Source organism: Cyclopterus lumpus, chromosome 19 (genome assembly GCF_009769545.1).
Source record: "Cyclopterus lumpus isolate fCycLum1 chromosome 19, fCycLum1.pri, whole genome shotgun sequence".
NCBI classification, from domain to species: Eukaryota; Metazoa; Chordata; class Actinopteri; order Perciformes; family Cyclopteridae; genus Cyclopterus; species Cyclopterus lumpus.
Window position 1 is genome coordinate 6,453,348 of NC_046984.1, and position 17,768 is coordinate 6,471,115.

At 44.6% G+C, this 17,768-nt stretch overlaps 1 protein-coding gene across 1 annotated transcript; it reads left to right on the top strand.

The window, feature by feature from the left end:
* Window positions 1-1,379: 1,379 nt before the first annotated feature.
* Window positions 1,380-3,939, top strand: foxj1b (forkhead box J1b). The gene is made up of 3 exons (XM_034558509.1): window positions 1,380-1,622; window positions 1,770-2,432; window positions 3,052-3,939. Exons 2-3 carry the CDS (start codon window positions 1,845-1,847, stop codon window positions 3,937-3,939), a joined length of 1,476 nt encoding a protein of 491 aa, XP_034414400.1. The 5' UTR covers window positions 1,380-1,622; window positions 1,770-1,844.
* The last annotated feature ends 13,829 nt before the right edge of the window (window positions 3,940-17,768 follow it).

A 17,768-nucleotide genomic window follows, 5' to 3' on the forward strand; every position in this document is an offset into this window, starting at 1 on the left:
TGGCTTGCTCATGTGCACCCTTATTGTAAAGAGTCAGTGCTTTCTTCAAGATGTAAGAATTATGTGTCACCCTCCAGGCCTCCATATCATTGGCTATGCCTGTAGATCAGTGCCTTAATTTGGGGTTAGGAACGCTGGTAAAGCTGCAATGCAGTATTAATCCACTGGGTGGCAGTGTGTCATCATAATTCATATTGCCTCTGCTATTCACTGACACACTATTAATGATGGCCTACAATCTGTTTTACCTGAACCAACAGTTGGTGTACATCAAAAATGGAGGAATTTGTATTGTGTATGATAAACCCCTTTACTCCTACAAGGCCCACTGATAGGATCACAGCAATATTTGACAGGTTTTATTCAATATTTTCAGAAGATCAATGTGGGAAAAAAACATCCCAGGGTCAATGGGAGTTTTAAAATATAATGGGGAATCCGTTGGCTATAGTGATAAGCAGTATGTGTGATAGTCTATATGTGACATGCCTGATGTATTACACACTCTGCTCCACGTGAGACACCCTCTCTTCTCTCAGATGTTTGCATTATTGTTTGGTTGTATGTATTGCTCATGCTGTTTTACATTTGGCAAAATATCACTGATCTGGCATGTTTCTCACATTGCCATATAAAATACTGCAACCAAATTGTGTCATCATGAGCCGCTGAACTTGTTTAAAGTTGTACTTTACCACATATGTCTTCTGTCTGGAGTCTGGACTAAAATATGAAAATATCTGCACAAATTTACCGGGAAGAAATCAAATGGCGCAACACTGGTATTCAATCAACACTTGTCTTTTTTTTTTTTCCACGTTTGCAAAGAAACGATAACTAGACACTGCGTAAGGCATCGTGAATGCACACCTATCACTTACAGTGGGCTGTCTTCCTGCAGGTGCAAAAGAGCGCTCCAAGCGGGACCTGTGGCGCGTCTTTTTCAGCGTGGTGTGTGTGTGTGTGTGTGTGTGTGTGGTAGGGGGGGGGGGGGGGGGGGACGCGCGCCTGGGAGGTCACATTTCAGCCCGTTTACGGGATGAGGACAAAGATTAAAGGCAGCGAAACTGCGAACCTGCACTCAATCGACAATAGTTTCAGTGCCCCCTTTTGTGCGCGTGTGTGTGTGTGTGTGTGTGTGTGTGTGTGTGTGTGTGTGTGTGTGTGTGTGTGTGTGTGTGTGCGTGTGGTTAGTTGGTGAGTGAGAAAGAGAGAGAGAGAGAGAGAGAGAAACCTGGAGAAGCAAGGTTAGCCAGCCAATCACAAATCCCCTCAAGCGATTTAAGGGATGGTGGGCAGTCTCTCGGGCTTTATGAGCGACTTCTTTTACAACCTCCTCCACACATGTTCACATGTTCACGTCCTAGCAGACACTCACGCTGAGCCGAGCGTTTGGATGAGTAACATTCTGGTTCGCCTGACCCGGCGTGGATCTGTCCTGAGTGGCGCGTGTCTTCCCTTTCCTCCACATGAGCTGCTGCTGCTGGATGAGACTCGCCCTCCCCCCCGCCGCACTTGTTGCGTAAAAACTGGATGCGCCACTGAATCCTTGGAGAGGAGAGGCAGGGACGGACTGCAACAGGTGCACACAGATAATCTTCCCCTAAAAGACTGCTCCGTAGGTAGGGATATTACTTATCGTTTGGCAATTTAATATGTTGTTTGTTTAGAGATATTTTGACCAGATAAATTCATCCGTGGAGATTTTTTGTCATTTAAAAAAAACATTTTTTCTTTTCTTTTTTTTTTCTCACTTCGCTGACCTCAAGATAAAAGTGAACTTTAAATGCTGTTTTGAAGACCTTTTGGCCATCGTCATCGCTCACCGCGCGCACAAAGCCAGGATGCCAGTTCTGACGAGCCCCGACGTTGCCAACAAGTTTAAGGAGAGATGGTTGGCTGTATACCCGGAGGATCAGGTCACCGGGTCCGACTCTGCGCCCCTGGACGACAGCCTCACCAGCCTCCACTGGCTCCAGAATTTCTCCATCCTCAACGCGGACCCGGAGCGACCCAGCGGGTCTGGACCTTGCTGTCCTTCCTACCAGCAGAACCTGTATCTGAAGCGGCTCGGCTTTCCCAGAGGAGGCTCGGACTCTCCGTCCAGCCCGCCGGCCGGGGACACCGCCGCCACCGGGATGCCTCTGTACCTCGGGAGCCCCGTTACCTCCGGCAGCGACTGCCCCGCGGCGCCGCGGTTCGCCGATTGCGCACATCCAGGGACCACCTACCCACAGATCCCCATCCAGGCATGCCCGCCCGTGGAGGTCGATTACAAAACCAACCCTAAAGTCAAACCGCCCTATTCCTACGCTTCTCTCATCTGCATGGCCATGCAGGCCAGCAAACAGCCCAAAGTGACTCTGTCCACCATCTATAATTGGATAACGGAGAATTTCTGCTACTACAAACACGCGGAGCCCAGCTGGCAGGTAACCGAGCCCGGCTAACTCACCCTTCTATTATTGATGAGTCAGATAAATGGCGAGGCAGGGGGAGAAGGTTGAGCAAGTGAACCCAGTGTCACCATCAGACACCACACCGTTATTCTACAGGCATCAGACAAGGCCTTTCTTTGATCAGTGTGGAGAAACAACAACACATCAGATGTAGTGCATATTTTAAATTATGCAGCATGACAAGTATTTCTTAATGCAAGAGTCTCAGCAATTTCCATCTTCTTTGAGAGTGCTCGTATGGGTTTTTGTCTGAGGGGAATGGTGATGGGGTGGAGAAAGCACTCTAAACCCGTGTGCCTGTATGTGTGTGCCTGCAGGTGTGTGTGTGTGTGTGTGTTAATGAGGGCTCCTGAGAGAGATGGCAGCTAAGCACAGCTAATCATGTTTGAAATTCACAGAGCTGCCTGTTACTAGAAAGCCTCATTAGGTACATTTGCTTTCCTATACAAACAACAACAATACCCCCCCCCCCCTTCTCATCTCCCTTAAAAAGACAAGCTGACACATTCTGTTTTTGCATCACTAACTCAAATTTGTTCAAAGCCAATGAGATCATGTTCAATATACTTCTTTTTGTTGGTATTTGTCACAGAACTCGATTCGCCACAACCTGTCCCTCAACAAGTGTTTCAAGAAGGTCCCCAGACAGAAAGACGAGCCGGGGAAGGGAGGCTTCTGGCAGATTGATCCACAGTATGCAGATATGTTCGTCAATGGCATCTTCAAACGCAGAAGGATTTCTGCTAACAACTACAGCAGCAGCAGCAGCGGCAGTGGCACCCACAGACAGAGCAAACTGGTTCAGGGTTATCACAGCACACAAAATGGCTGCCCATACCAAGAAGTTGTCGAGAAGCGGAAGCACCCGCCCTCTAAGAACAACAGCAAGGCAATGAGGGCGACTGAGTCGCCTCTTTTAGCGACAGAGGCCCACAGAGCAGACATCCTGAGGGGGGACTTTGACCTGGCGTCAGTGTTCGACGACGTTCTCAGCGGGAACTGTAGCACCTTCGAGGATTTGGACATCAACACGGCGCTGAGCTCCCTGGGCTGCGAGATGGAGGTGCCCATGCAGGGGAGGCAGCATTCGGCGGGGCTGGGGAGGTGGTGCGGTGGTGGCGACGTCACAGGTCAGAGCCAGCACCTGAACCACCTCCAATCCTACGGTTACATGGAGCTGAGCGTCGCGTCCATGGATTGCACGGGCAGTATGGGAGAGCTCCACGTGCCGCATCCGCATCCGCTGCAGCAGCAGCAGCTGGACCAGGATCAGCTGCTCCAGAGTCATCACCACCTGCAGCAGTTCGACGAGCCCTCCGCTCTGTTCCCGGAGCAGCCCGAGGAGGCGGTGCTGCAGCCCTGGGAGGAGATTAAAGAGGAGGAGCATGCGATTCCTCTGACTCTGGATCAGGGCTTTGGCCTGTGCGAGGGCTTTTTCACAGAGATGCAGCCATGGGAACGAGTGGAGGCTTATCTGTGACCTTTGACCCCTAACCTCATTGACTCCTAATTATCTTCTCCCAATGACCTGAACATGTCTGATTACTGGTCCAATATTACTACCAAAAGGATAACACTGGTTAGAACTACAGCGCAGCTACTTCTGCTTTCCCTCCATCTGTAATTTATTTTTTGTAACATTTAGCTATCTTTTCTTACATTACAAACATGATAATATCAAAGCTATCTTGAACTTTGAAACCCAGTTAACAAAGTTGCCCTATAGAAAAGACATTGATCTGATTATTTGCGATTACTTCCTGGCAGAGACCCACATTTCTTCCTTAGGGTGTGAGGTGATTGACAGCAGCGCGTAACATGACACAGCACTGATGTATCAGGCACAAAGATATGACAATACGACAGAGAAGCGTTTATAAAGCAAATTAAAGTTTCATGTGGCGTGCGGAGGATTATCGCACTCTGTAGAATGAAAGGCAGCAAATGTTTTCTTCAGGAGGAAGAACAATGACAAGACTGTGTGCAGAAAACGGGACAAATGTGTCCTTCAAGTTGGATTTCCTGGAACTATAACGGCTCAAATGTCAGACGGCTTGTGATGAGAGAACGTGTTCAAATGAGTGCTGACCTGCAGCTATTTATCACTCGAGGGTTTTTGATGAAACGATGACAGAAGCAAAGTGAAGATAACCCAACCACCCTCCTTCAAAGCACTCTCCGCTAACAAGCACCGTCACTACACGACAGGGAGGACATGCAGGATTCTATTTTGCTACATTAGCATTAAACTTCTTTTTTTTACTAACATGCAGCAACATCACATCGAATTATTGGAGCAGGATGGAGACTTTAAAATCATAGTCTAAGATTAGATATCAGTCATGTATGACTTGTTAAATAGTCAATTTAATATATATTCACTAAAGTATATAGCATGAAGCTAGGCAGGAATATTTGCCATTTGTCTACAGTTATGAGCGGAGCAGACCGGAAAAAACTGATCGCCTTCTCGACAGTCATGAAAATCGAACATTATGCACTTTGATAGGCAGCAGTTTTAGGAAAGAGAGACAGCGATTATTTCCAGGATGTTTAGTTTGATCTTTTATCATATTAAAATGACGTTTTCTAAAAGTTTACTGACCATAATGAACGTGATGCATATGCTGTACTTGACCATATCAGTTTGTTTTTGAACATGAACTCAACACTGCAATAAGTCAAGTGGGCAAGTTTGTTTTTGTTTGTTTTTTTGCTGAAATATAATGTTTTTCTTTCCAATTATATACAAAAACTGGGCATTTGTTGATTATGTTTCGCCAAATTTGTTGATAAGGAATATGCAGTTCATTGGTGTTTCTGTGTTGATTAATAATAAGAAAAAAGAGACAGTTCTGTTTTCTGTCACTGGGTGATGGATTTGTCCTTATTGATTACTTTGCTGTATGTCCTTTTTTATTTGTTGTTTGAGAATATATTAACTCGGTTGCTTTGAGGAGACAAATGATGAGCAGATACATAAACTCAACACTTAAAGGCCAGATTTTCTTATTGTATCACATTGATCAAGTTTGATAGGAGCTCTTTAATCCCACCATGTTATTTTTATTTGTACTTTTTTAAGCTGTGGAAAAATGCAATCAAGCCTTGATGCAATAAAGGGTGTCAATTAAAGAAAGAACAATAACAAAAACACAAATCGTTTTCTCGTCATTGTGAAACATCAGAGATTAAAACACGATGGAGTGCAGTATAAAGCTGTAGTCAGGGTGTGTGTGTGTGTGTGTGTGTGTGTATGTGTGTGTGTGTGTGTGTGTATGTGTGTATGTGTGTGTGTGCAATCAAGAAACAAAAGGTCTATGAGCGTTTATCATTAATTAGCACAGACAAGTCTGTACTCGCTTGGTATTTGAAACACACAGCAGGTAGATATAAAAGCAAACTACAATATAATGCAATCTGAGACATTAGACCGCAAATTGTACCTTAAGCATGAGCTTTGATTGTTGAAAGTGATTTAGAGAAGTGTGTATTCAACTATATGACCGTTGTTGGGACAACAATAGTTATAATTGCACCCAAGACACACTCACGTTCATGAGTATCTGAGGTCTGGGGGCTTGTGGTCCAAGTGAAGTAGGTGACATTTGAGGAGGAAAAGGTTGAACATTAGTTTGTTAGTAATTAGCCAGCCATTCATTAAGGAAATAAATAAGTATCAATAATTTGGCCTTTGTAAAATGTTGGGCTTCACACACACAAAGTGAAGGCTGTTCTTTGGCACAGTGGTGCTTTGAGCTAAATGCTAACACCCTGGTGTTTGGCATGTTAGCATATTAGCATACAATAGCACTAAAACACGACACCTTTCTGTGCAAAAATCCCAATATATGCAATATGCAACAATCAGCATGAGAATACAACAGTTACCAGACTAAGCATCTACTTTGAGAGGCTCTTTGAATGCTAACAAACTCACAGTGACAGTTAAATATGCTCAGAATGAGTAATGTTTACCATAGTCACCATTCTAGTTTGGTGTGTTAGCGTGCCGACATCCCTCAATGGTTGAACTCAGAAGCCAACCTCGTGGTGTCGATTGAGGAACAATTAGGGGATCCACAAGTTTATTATGATTCACATCCTCTGCAGACAATGAATGTCTGTAAAGAATTTCAACAGCTGTCAAGATGTTTGAATCTGAACCAAAGTGGTGGGCCGTCCGGCAGACCAATATTGCCATATCATAGTTACAAAGTCCCATAAGAAGATGGATATAACTACAAATCAGAAGCATACAGTGAATAACAGCCCCCAAAAATCACACAGTCCAAGTGTTACAAGTGTGTGTAAAATCATAGTCTTCTTGCAGGATACCCAAACTGTGTTCATAAACATAGATCTCTGCCCGAGGACCTCGAAGTTCAAAAAGATAACTCAGCCACACAAAGCACAATCATACATCCAAGTGTAGTGAGTTCACATTCTTTACTGCTGATTACAAGTTTTGATCGTGTGCTTCAGGATCAAAATAAGCCGAATGAGAGGACAAACAACTCTCTAATCAACACTTGAATGCGATGAAAAAGTAATGCTTTCTTTCTCTCACTCCACATGTCGACCCTTCATCTATCAAAAGACACGTTTCATAGCTGCTAGAAATAGCCCTCAAAACTCACCACACACAATCTCACACTTTACCAGGGTTTTGGTAGCATGCGCTGTATATGAAAATGTGCTTTTCCACCTCAAATCTCTTTTTAATTGAAATTGTTGGAGGAACATGGGCAGAAATGCGGCTTATCCCTGTCCCTCTGGCTCTGGGCTCCCAGCGGCGACAGGTCATGTGTGGAGATCTCCAGGAATGGGTGGAATAGCTCAGATTCCTAAAAACAGCAGGGACTACAGCCTGATTCATGGCCCGAGACGTGTGACCACTGGTCACCGTGCATGGAGAGAATCGCCCCAGCTGGTAGAGTAGCTGGTCCTGTGGCAGCTGCAGGTCATTTTTATCCCATAGCTAAAGGCCGAGAGGTGAATTCTATTTTCAGAGGAAAAGTTGGAGAAGCATCATCAGTGTCACTATAAGGCTCAAGTTGAAGTCTAAAGAGGCCTCCTTTGTCCACAAATGTGTGTCTGTGCGTGTGTGTGTGTGAACTTTCACACTTGTCTCTGTTTGGCTGTGACCACGTGCACATGTGCTTGTGTGCGGTTTCATTATATTCCCATAATGTTATTGTTGGTCCACAGGCTGCTTTGTCTGCACTCTCGCTGATGTGTGCGCTGCCCGCTGAGCGTGTGTGTACACGGCTGCGATCTGAGCCCCGTGGCAGCCCAGATAACACTATCTCTGTGGAGCCAGAGCCCCGTGGTTCTATTCAGCACGGTGGATGAGAGGCTGGGACTGCCCAGCACGCGGACCTGCTCAAAGAAGGAGGAACAAGCTGGGCTGTCACTGTAGGCTAACCTGGCTCATAATGGTTTATAACCTCCTCCTTGGTGCCCCTCTGGGGGGCTCTGCATCATGTGTGTGAGCTCGGGAGGGTCGCACAGAGAAGGGCAAGAGACAAGAAGAGGGTGTATTCCGTGTTTTATTGCCACCATGGCACCCTCTGGACTGCTCCTGATTAGAGTCAAGCATGAACAGGGTCAACCAGCTTTGCTAAAGAAGCGCCCCTCCCAGCGTGACATAGACAGAGGGTTCAACTCTTCATTTATTGGGGATAGCCACGGAGCTATTCTTTAAGGGGAAAAGCGAATAGAAGACATGATGGGGGTCCCTCTCTAATTAGATCTTTTATTGTGGCACAAAGCAAAACGTGGCAGCGGGAAAACGCCCTAAGCCTGTTTCATAGCCCCACAGGAACACCTGAGAGTGGGCGATTACACAAATAACTGTTAGAGCACACTGATAAATGCAATTTCCTCATGAATCAAAGCAAAGAATCACACACGTGTCAGAGAAGGACCTTCAGGGGGAGTAACCTTCACCTGTTCTGAACTGGCGGGAAATTGTCCTCCAGCTCTTGTTTCCAAACCCTCATCACATATTGATAAGGGAAAAACACTGGGATGATATTCAGCGGTCCGACCGTCCATTAATGCCTCTCCAGACTGGCGCGACACAAGAGGAGCGACGTAAGCAGGAAATACACCTAAATAGTCTTTCCAACAGGCTGTTGTTTATGTATAAGATGCTAATGAGGTTTCCATTTAGATTGCCTGTTCCATTCTGAAAGGAATTGTGGATGGTCGATTAGAATAAAAGGCCTGAGGTGTAGTCTGGTGAGGGGGTTTTCTTTCATTTACGGAGATTAGGGGTTTTACCTACTTGAAAATGAAATTGGTAAAAATGCACATGGCCATGTTTACATAAAAAAAGGACAGGATCATTACTCGAAGAGCTGAATGTTTCCTCGCATTAACCTTTCACAAAAGCCTTCTTGGTGGAGTTTTTTTGTCCAGGAGAGCCTTTATGCTTCCCAATGTGGGGATGACTAATGAAGGCTGGATCGCAAATGTCGCCAACGTGAACCCACACAGAAACCCTCTAGATTTTGTTTTGATGTGCTAATTTTATTTATTCGGGGGCATGTATTGCAGACAAATGCAGGTGTGCAAATGAGTGCAAACACAACTGCGCTCACAGATAGTAATTCGGAATACATATATAGAGGCTATTTAAGACCAAATTCACCCTTATAGGCGTGTTCAGGGCTTATATGTACCCTTCTCTTTTTGTACCGGTTTTCTTCTCGCCGTGTTTCTCTTACAGTTCTGCGACTTGTGGCTCATACGCTCAGGGTTAGGCATTTGCTGCCTGAGGCAAAAACATGGCAAACAATTTCCATTACATCTGTTATGCTCGTACTAAGAGTGCCTTTTCCATGAGGGCCGTGACCTTTACATATTTCTTGAACCCCACGGAATAGACTTTCAATAACTGCGTCTCAGGGACAGCGCTGCCGCTAGTTAAGATCCTTAGGGAAAACACACTCAGTGTCCACTGCCGAGCACTCTGCTCATCTTCTTGGATGGCATCACTCAGTCGGTCAAGCATATGGGTCATTTAACTGTAAACGTGGGGCCACTCCGATGTACTGCTGCTTTGTGTTGCTGTTGTGAACTGAAATTCCACTAGCAAGACGGTGTCATATGTCCTATTCGCTCCCATTAATGCGATATTTGCATGTGTAGGACTTCATCATATGGTACATATACAGTATATATAATGTATAATTTGGCTTATCCCCCATGGAGACACGAATAGACTGTAAAACTCACTTAATTCAAATTCCAAGCAGCGATGTACGCACACAGTTGTCTCAAAGTTGTCGTAAAAGACAGTAGCTAGCTAAATGTCAGCTATTTGTTTAATTTGCTATTTGACTCATGCGTCAACTCTCTGTAGCTATTTGTTTTTGTAGAGCAGCTCATAGTCTGACAGCAAAGACTTCAATACAAGTGGAAAAGGCCACACGGCTAATAAGCTGCGTTAGCTACCCCTTTTCTTTGACATCGCATCACTCCCTTCCCGGCTGTCAAGACAGCTTGTTATTGGTCAAGGCTGTCACAGTTCACCTAATTCCAGCCAGACCAGGCCTGCAGAATAAATATTCGCTGTGACAGAATAAAATAATGTTCATAATGAAATTGCATGTGTAAAGAAGAGAGCAACCCGCGTATATCAGCATGTGTGTGTGTGTGTGTGTGTGTGTGTGTGAGTGTGTGTGTGAGTTCGGTTGGCTTGTGTGTGCGTGTATGTGTGCATCTTGGCATCCACCGCTCGGTCCACTGAAAGACATTCTTGCCCCGTGCCTTCGGTCTCTGTGGTCCCAGGGAGCGGCTGATTGTCCCACAGGCAGACAGGAGGAGGGCACACAGCTGCCACACACACACACACACACACACACACACACACACACACATAGCATGGAGACAATTGCGCACACAGACTCTAGCCAGTCACAGATCACTCAGGTCCACAGATACAACTGCACAAACCCTCACGCTGTCAAACGCTTGCACACACTCATGCCCACACACGAGAGGGCTAGCCAGAGGGCAGCGTGTCAGGAGAGTGAGCGCGGACGAGAGTGTAGAGAGCGAGCCAGGACAGCGCTGGAGCTCGGCCACTCACACAGCGTCCATCTCTGTGCCAAGGAGCAGAGCAGAAAACAAGTCTGGACCAACCTCCTCGATCTGGCCTGCTGCTCTTTGCCTGACTCCCAGCCAGAAAGCTCCTTGGTTGGATCGCCATCGAGCTCCAGAATTCATGGTCACAAAGAATCTTGCCAGGTTCGAGCAACGACGTGCAACTTTTTGTCCGGAGGCAGCTGAATGTTAGTGTCGTCCCGTCTGACATGTTGGTCAAAGGATTCTAACTATACTGCTCTTCAAGTCCTTGTTCCAAATGTCTCTATTTCAATGGATTTTATAGTGGATGTTAACACTATATAGGAGTGGATTTTGTTCCCATAATGTTTTCATGTAATTTAATTAACAATTTACCTCGTACTTTTAGATCTATTTAAACAGTTAATTCATTACATTTAGCCAACTATTTCCACCATTTATCGATGAATTTTAAGCAGTTATTTAAACCATTTATCCATTATTTCAAGCCTATTATTTAAATTGTTTGTCCATTACTTTAAGCTATTTCAACTGTTTTATATATATTCTTTAAATGAATCATTTCAACTTTTTGTTCATTACTTTAAGCACATTGTTTTGACTGTTCATTGATTACTTTTTACTCCATTCTCGGTAGATCTGATGCAATCTCTCTCCGGTTTATGGGAGTTGTGTGCTGTGCAGTAGGTCTACCAGCTGTTACCTTAGTGGTTATTTAGACAGTATATTTACTTTAAGGATCAGCATCATAACAATTTTCTTCATACACACAAACAAATATGTGGATCTTCTTTAGTCATACTTTCCATGCACGTATCCCCTGGCAACTGCAGAAGTAGACCCTTGGGTTCACGTACCCCGGGTTGGGAATCACTAGATGAAATGTCCATTTAATAAATTGCCTTTACTTTACAAGATGGAATCAATCCACACGCTGTCAGGCGGCAGCTGTCAGACTTTGGATTGAGTGAAAAGTCTTTGACTATATTTCACCATCAAAAACAAAATGTCCTTTTTCTACCACAAGGCTGAGTAAGACAAGGATATTCCTTGAGAGGCAAAGAGACAGAGATAAGACGTGCAAAAGATGCTAGATATGCGTTTGCACTTGAATGCCTCATTTATGTATCTGCTGTATGTCTGTCTGTGTGTGTGTGCATCCATCCATGCTTGTGTGTCTTTGACAGCAATCCAAGGTTGTGCAGGTGCGTGTGTGTGTCCTTCCACCCCCGCCTGCTATCCAGGACCTCTTCAAGCCACTAGACTGCCTCCACCACCCCTTCCTCCACACACACACACACACACACACACACGGTTCTCCCATTCTTCGCCCTCTGTCTGCACGCTGCTGAGGGCTCTTATTTGATTAGCTGCGATTTGCTTTGTGAAGCCGTGGAGCATTTGGCTCACCGGGGGAGCTGTACACAGCACACACACACTTTCACGGACGCATGCAGGGGTTCTCAGACAACACACACACAAAGACACATATGGGCTACATGCGCATAAATAAAGGTACAGAAACATATAATTATGGACATGAGCTTGACAAAGGAATATCTTGAGAGAAAAAATCAAGAATCTCATTCTCAAAACACGTGGACCCGACATGTGAGGGTCACAGCTCCTTTAACAGCGACTAACCAACGTCTGTTTACTGGCCATGACCTCATTCCGGCCTTCTCAGGAAATCACATCTGATTACATAAGGATGACTGCAGAGCGATACCCTATCTACCGGGCCTTAGTCGCACTAACCACCTCCTTCAATAATGAATGCCAGGTCAACGTGTTGGTGAGGGTGCGTGTCTGTGACACAACACAATAAGCGGCTGTCCTTGTGTCAATGTCGGACTCCCTATGGCTTTGTATTCTCTTCCTTCATCAGGGACGATGCACACGAGCTGACAGATTAAAAGAAACCAATAAGAAGTGTTTAGGTGCTGAGTCAGCAACAGGCTGCCTGTACAGTTTCAATAGTCACAACGTTTTAATCTATTGATTCGTGGACATAGACACATGTATTCTTCCATTTTTCACAAAGGCGCCACTAATGCTTGGAGACACGCAGCCTCCAACACTGGTCTCAGGGTTGATAGTCATGTGGGTTTTTTTCTGTGTGTCTTGGTGGTTAGAAATAACCACAAAGCTGCTTTTATTAGGCATACTTTTATTTTTAAGGGGAACTTAATCTGTGAACAGACCTTTTACTTGATTGGGGCTGAAGACTACAAGTTTGAAAATGAAAAAGATGAGAAAGAAGTGATCTTACCAGTCCTCTCTAGCACACTCCTCATCTCTGAACTGCCAGCGGTCGGGTTGGATGGTGGGTGATTTAGGCACTAGCTTTTGACAAAGAAGATGGATAAGTGGAATAAATTGTTTAAACTTTTTAAAAACTCTCCCTCGTGAGTCTGACGATGACTGATGAGATATGCATAATTGTGTGCTGAATTTGAAAAACAGTATTTCCAGTGAAACAATACATGAACATCCTAATTGAATCCTATACACATTGCAGATTGCCTATGACAATATGTCTATGAGTGGCCAAACAGCCAAGTTCTTTCATGTTTTACCACCCAAAAGTAATGACTGTGTCTTTACAAGAAACAAGCATCTAAATCCAGCAGCAAAGCCGAAGGCTAGAACATTTCAACATCTAACAAACCAACAATTTTGGTATTTTGTGTGTACAAGGATGGCAAACAGGAGGATCTTTACACAACAGAAATTGTTGTGCGATCAGTGCCGGGCTTCCATTTTGGATCCACCTCATCACACACACACACACACACACACACACACACACACACACACACACACACACATTGCACTGCTGTAACATGAGCCGCCAAGTGCAAAATATATTATATTATTTTTTGGACTCAAAGGGCATTTCTCCATCCATCCCTTCTCATTTGCATATCTGGGGCCGGGTCACAAGGGCAGCATGCTAACCAGGGTATTCCAGACATCCCTCTGCCAGCCAAAATCTGATGACATAATTCACCGTAATATGTGCTTTATCACAAGCAGTTATGTTATGTGCGTTTCCCCTTCACACCGCTGTGTATGGTTCCTTAAACGCGTCACTGTGTAACTACAGTCACGTTCAGAGTGGCGTCCTCTCAACGTTTTTTTTTTTTTTTAAAGTAACAATATAAGTTATTTGTCTCTCATTCCTATAACTTCTACAATATTAGCATTTATTTATGTTCATAAGAGAACACACAAAGAACAAGAAAGCGTGTTTTTTTTACACTCTCAGAGAGCGTCCATCAAAGTCGACATTGAAAACATCTTGAAAACCTATTGGCCAAATAAAACCTACAACAGGTCTAACATGAGGCAAAAGTTCAATGCATACCGATGGCAGCATTATATGGTCATAAAAGAACATTAAAGAGAAAGTGCATATCTATCAGGATCTATTTTATGTACTACATTTTTCCCTGTAAATGTACAACAAATGTTTTCTTCAGAACATCTATTTTGTATTTTTTAACCTACAATTGCTCAAATATGCCCTTCATACACTCACTTCTCCTGCAATGACAACAAGGAGAAATTTCCCGTCCTCATTTCTTGTTCTCTAATCTAGCACTCCTGTCTTTCTGCCTCTCGCCCGCACCCCTCCCCCATCCACCCTTCACCCCAAGGGGTTAATTAAAACTGATTGGGCCCTCTGAGACTACACCTGCCTCTGACAGGTAAGCTATCGGGCTCATGTGAGCGGCGTGTATCTGCGTATGTGTGACTCTACGCGGATGATATGTGCTTAGCACATCAGTCTGTTAGCACATCATGTGCTCCGCTGCTCTGGGTTCACAGCGGTCCCTTTAGAGCACGATGATAGCTATCAGAGTGTCTGTTGGTTTAGACATATGCATCTGGGTGTGGCCTCCACCATTTATCTCTGAATTTGCATGTGATTTGTGTCGGTAGATACGTTTGCATTTTCACTTGTGCGTGTCCCTTCTTTGCAGAGCCACTTAAGGGCCTCACGCTTGATGTGCTGATTAGACTCTGCTGGCTGGAACCAATCGCTGCTCTGCTTTAAGTTCACGCCTGTCTGCCTGTCTGTCACGTTGAGAGCCACTGAAGGAGGAGACGTTCAGTTTAAACCTCAGATCACCACCTTCCCCATCACTGGGATCCCAAACACAACATAAAGTATCATCCGTTAGAGGGTTACTGCATTCCACACGGACGCTGATGGAGCAGAAGCCTGCGTACATCCACGTAAACGGTCAAATGCGTGATTGAAATAGTGATGTTAAACATGATGGCCCACATCACGGCTGTGATTTTTGTGTGTGTGTGTGTGTGTGTGTGTGTGTGTGTGTGTGTCTGTGTCTGTGTCTGTGTATGTGTATGTGTGCATATTTGCTGGCAAGTGAGGTGTTTGTGTGTAGAGGCAAGAACCAGTGTTGTATAACAGCAGCTGGCAGGGGAGAGGTGCAGCACTCACACTCTCACACACACACACACACACACACACACACACACACAGAGAGAGAGAGAGAGAGAGAGAGAGAAAGAGAGAGATCCCGCTGCTAGGTTGGCAAGTAGAACAGTCAAATTAGCCACTGGAGAACAAACCGATCCAAGAACTCTGCTGGGAAAAGGTGAAGGGGGGAAAAAAGCGATAGAACGGGGAGAGACAGAGAGAGAGAGAGAGAGAGAGAGAGAGAGAGAGAGAGAGAGAGAGATGGAGTGGGTGGACGAGGTGAAGGAAGAACAGCACGGACATGACAACGAGAAAGAAGATGAGAGCCAGCACCGTGAGGCGAAGCCACGACAGAGTTGTAAACGAGTCTGAAAGAATAAGAGCGGGGGAAATGAGAGACGTAGGGGAGGTAATTGAGAGAGGGGAAGATGGGCAAAGGGAGCCAGTATGAGTGAGGTAAAGAGGGGGGAGGGGGTGGTGGAACAAGGGGAGGTGTGCTTTATGACACGATAACCAAGTTATTTGAAGAGAAGTAAGAATATTTTATTTTAATAATAATATAAAAAAGACTGGAGACAACACAAATCATGCAAATGTAATTGTATATTCCGCACAATGGAATTTTATGTGTGTAACAGAGATCTAAGAGAATGTCCACAGCCATCAGCAGTAATACCAGAATAACTTGAGATAAAAAAACAAGGTGAGCGTAAACAAGTGGTCCCTAATGGTACAGCGTGCCCTTCATGGCCAATTAGTGGCCCAAGGAAATGTAACCTTGGTGTGACCTGGCACTGCCGTGAACCCTTGAGCCAATCATTGCACTTTTCACCATGCAGCAGCGTTCATGTGAATTGCATTACTCATCCAAATGTTATCCAAATGAAACAATGAGTTACTTACAGGGAGGGAGTGTAATTGCAATGCCAATCTTTTTGTTTTATTTTGAACTTCGTCAAACTTTATCAAAAAGGTACGTGAGGGGTGGCGTTGGACAGCACTGCAAACCCAGCACTAACTCACAGGTAGCGCGACCTGTCAATCAGGTAGCCACGCCCTAAAGCACACCCTGCTTTATCGTCTATTTTACTCTACAATAACTTACTAAACAAACTTCATGCTGTATTGAAGAAGACTTGAAACTAGAAATTGAGACCATAAACTAATGTTTACAATTTTACAAAGGTAGAGTCAGCACCTCAAGTGATTATTAGAGTAATCTTCTCGTAAACCTCTACGCAATCAGACTTTTTTTTTAGGTCACCGAGGTCTGCCTGAAAATATCTTGACAGTGCAACAAAGACAGCAAGATTACCGACCTGCTCATCGTGTGTGTGTGTGTGTGTGTGTGTGTGTGTGTGTGTGTGTGTGTGTGTGTGTGTGTGTGTGTGTGTCTGTGTGTGTGTGGTGACATAGTGAAGTAGATGATCTTGTGGTTACATCAAAGTCTTTAGTCAACAACTTGACAGGGAGCCCAATACATGCACAGCGTGATTCATAACTAGGTAGTGTTCCTCATGGTCTGCTTAGTTCCATCCCATTATTCCAGAGGCAGACGTCATCTGACCAAAACATGTTGAACATGCCAGTGATGTTCACCCCTATACAGCCGACATGCATTACTCTCTTCACGACTGTCAATCAAAGGCAATGAATAGACACTGTACAAGATGGAGATGAGAGAGGAGGAACAATTACTGCCTAGTGTGCCCATGATAGAATTAGCATCATGCTAATCAACACAAACAACAACTCACCTTCAATCTAGGTAATTACCACATAAAGATACATGTTCTTTGGCTTATACAGCGAAACCTATACCTGTCATAATTATAGTGTAGTAATAAAGTATTATTGGATGAACATATTAGTGTAAAACACACGTTGTCGCTTACATTGGTGCACTGTTTGAGACAAATTTCAAATGTAACACGATGCAAACACAAACTCAATGAAATAGAAACCCTGCGTATGACCATGGTCGGCGCCTGCCTTGAAAGCTACATGCCGAGAGTCAGGGGCGAGCAATTGTGAATAAAGAGAGAGACAGGTTTCAATTGTGCTGGGCGGCCTACTTAACATGACACAGAAGTCACACAAAGTCCACTGTGAAGCCACGAAAAAGACACCGTAGTTGTTTCTTCCATCTGTAACAAAGCCCTCCACGCACGGTCGGACACTTTGTAGAAAAGAAGAGCAGAAATTACCAAAGTAATTGTCTGATTCTGTCCAGTTATCTCTTTGTTCTCGGTTACGTTGACTGGCTTTCGTGCTCAATGCTGAGGTACTTTCTTGGTTGTTGGCCTTTATGAAAGTCTGTGGAGTCAGCAGAGATTTCAGTACAATCGACTAACACATTAGAAAAAAGACTCAGTTTTGACATATTGGACTAACAGGTTTTTAATTAAAATGTCCCATTTGTAGATTTGACTAAAACTGAAACGCTGAAATTGTAGCGTCGAGGTGTCCAAATCGGGACCGAGCAGCTAACTATACACCGAAATCTGAACTTCTTTGTGATACGTCAAAAGCGAACGTAATCCGAGACAAAATATGTCCAATCCCAGTCGAGTGTCGTTTGTACGGGATCGTCCTTTTTAGAACAGCACTCTGAACGGGTACACGGTCAGTTTAGGTGTGATCATTGCCGATGTCTCTTTGATTCCAGAGACACTTGGTTACGCTCAGCCCATGTATCGGCCCCCCCGAGCAAAGAGAGGCCGAGGAGGAGAAGACAGCACAGACAGGGGTATTCTCTG

Excerpts from the sequence above, each read along its gene's own strand:
- foxj1b (XM_034558509.1), top strand. The coding sequence starts at position 1,845 with ATGCCAGTTCTGACGAGCCCCGACGTTGCCAACAAGTTTAAGGAGAGA. Across the intron at positions 2,433-3,051 it reads ACGCGGAGCCCAGCTGGCAG|AACTCGATTCGCCACAACCT; the intron begins GTAACCGAGCCC and ends TATTTGTCACAG.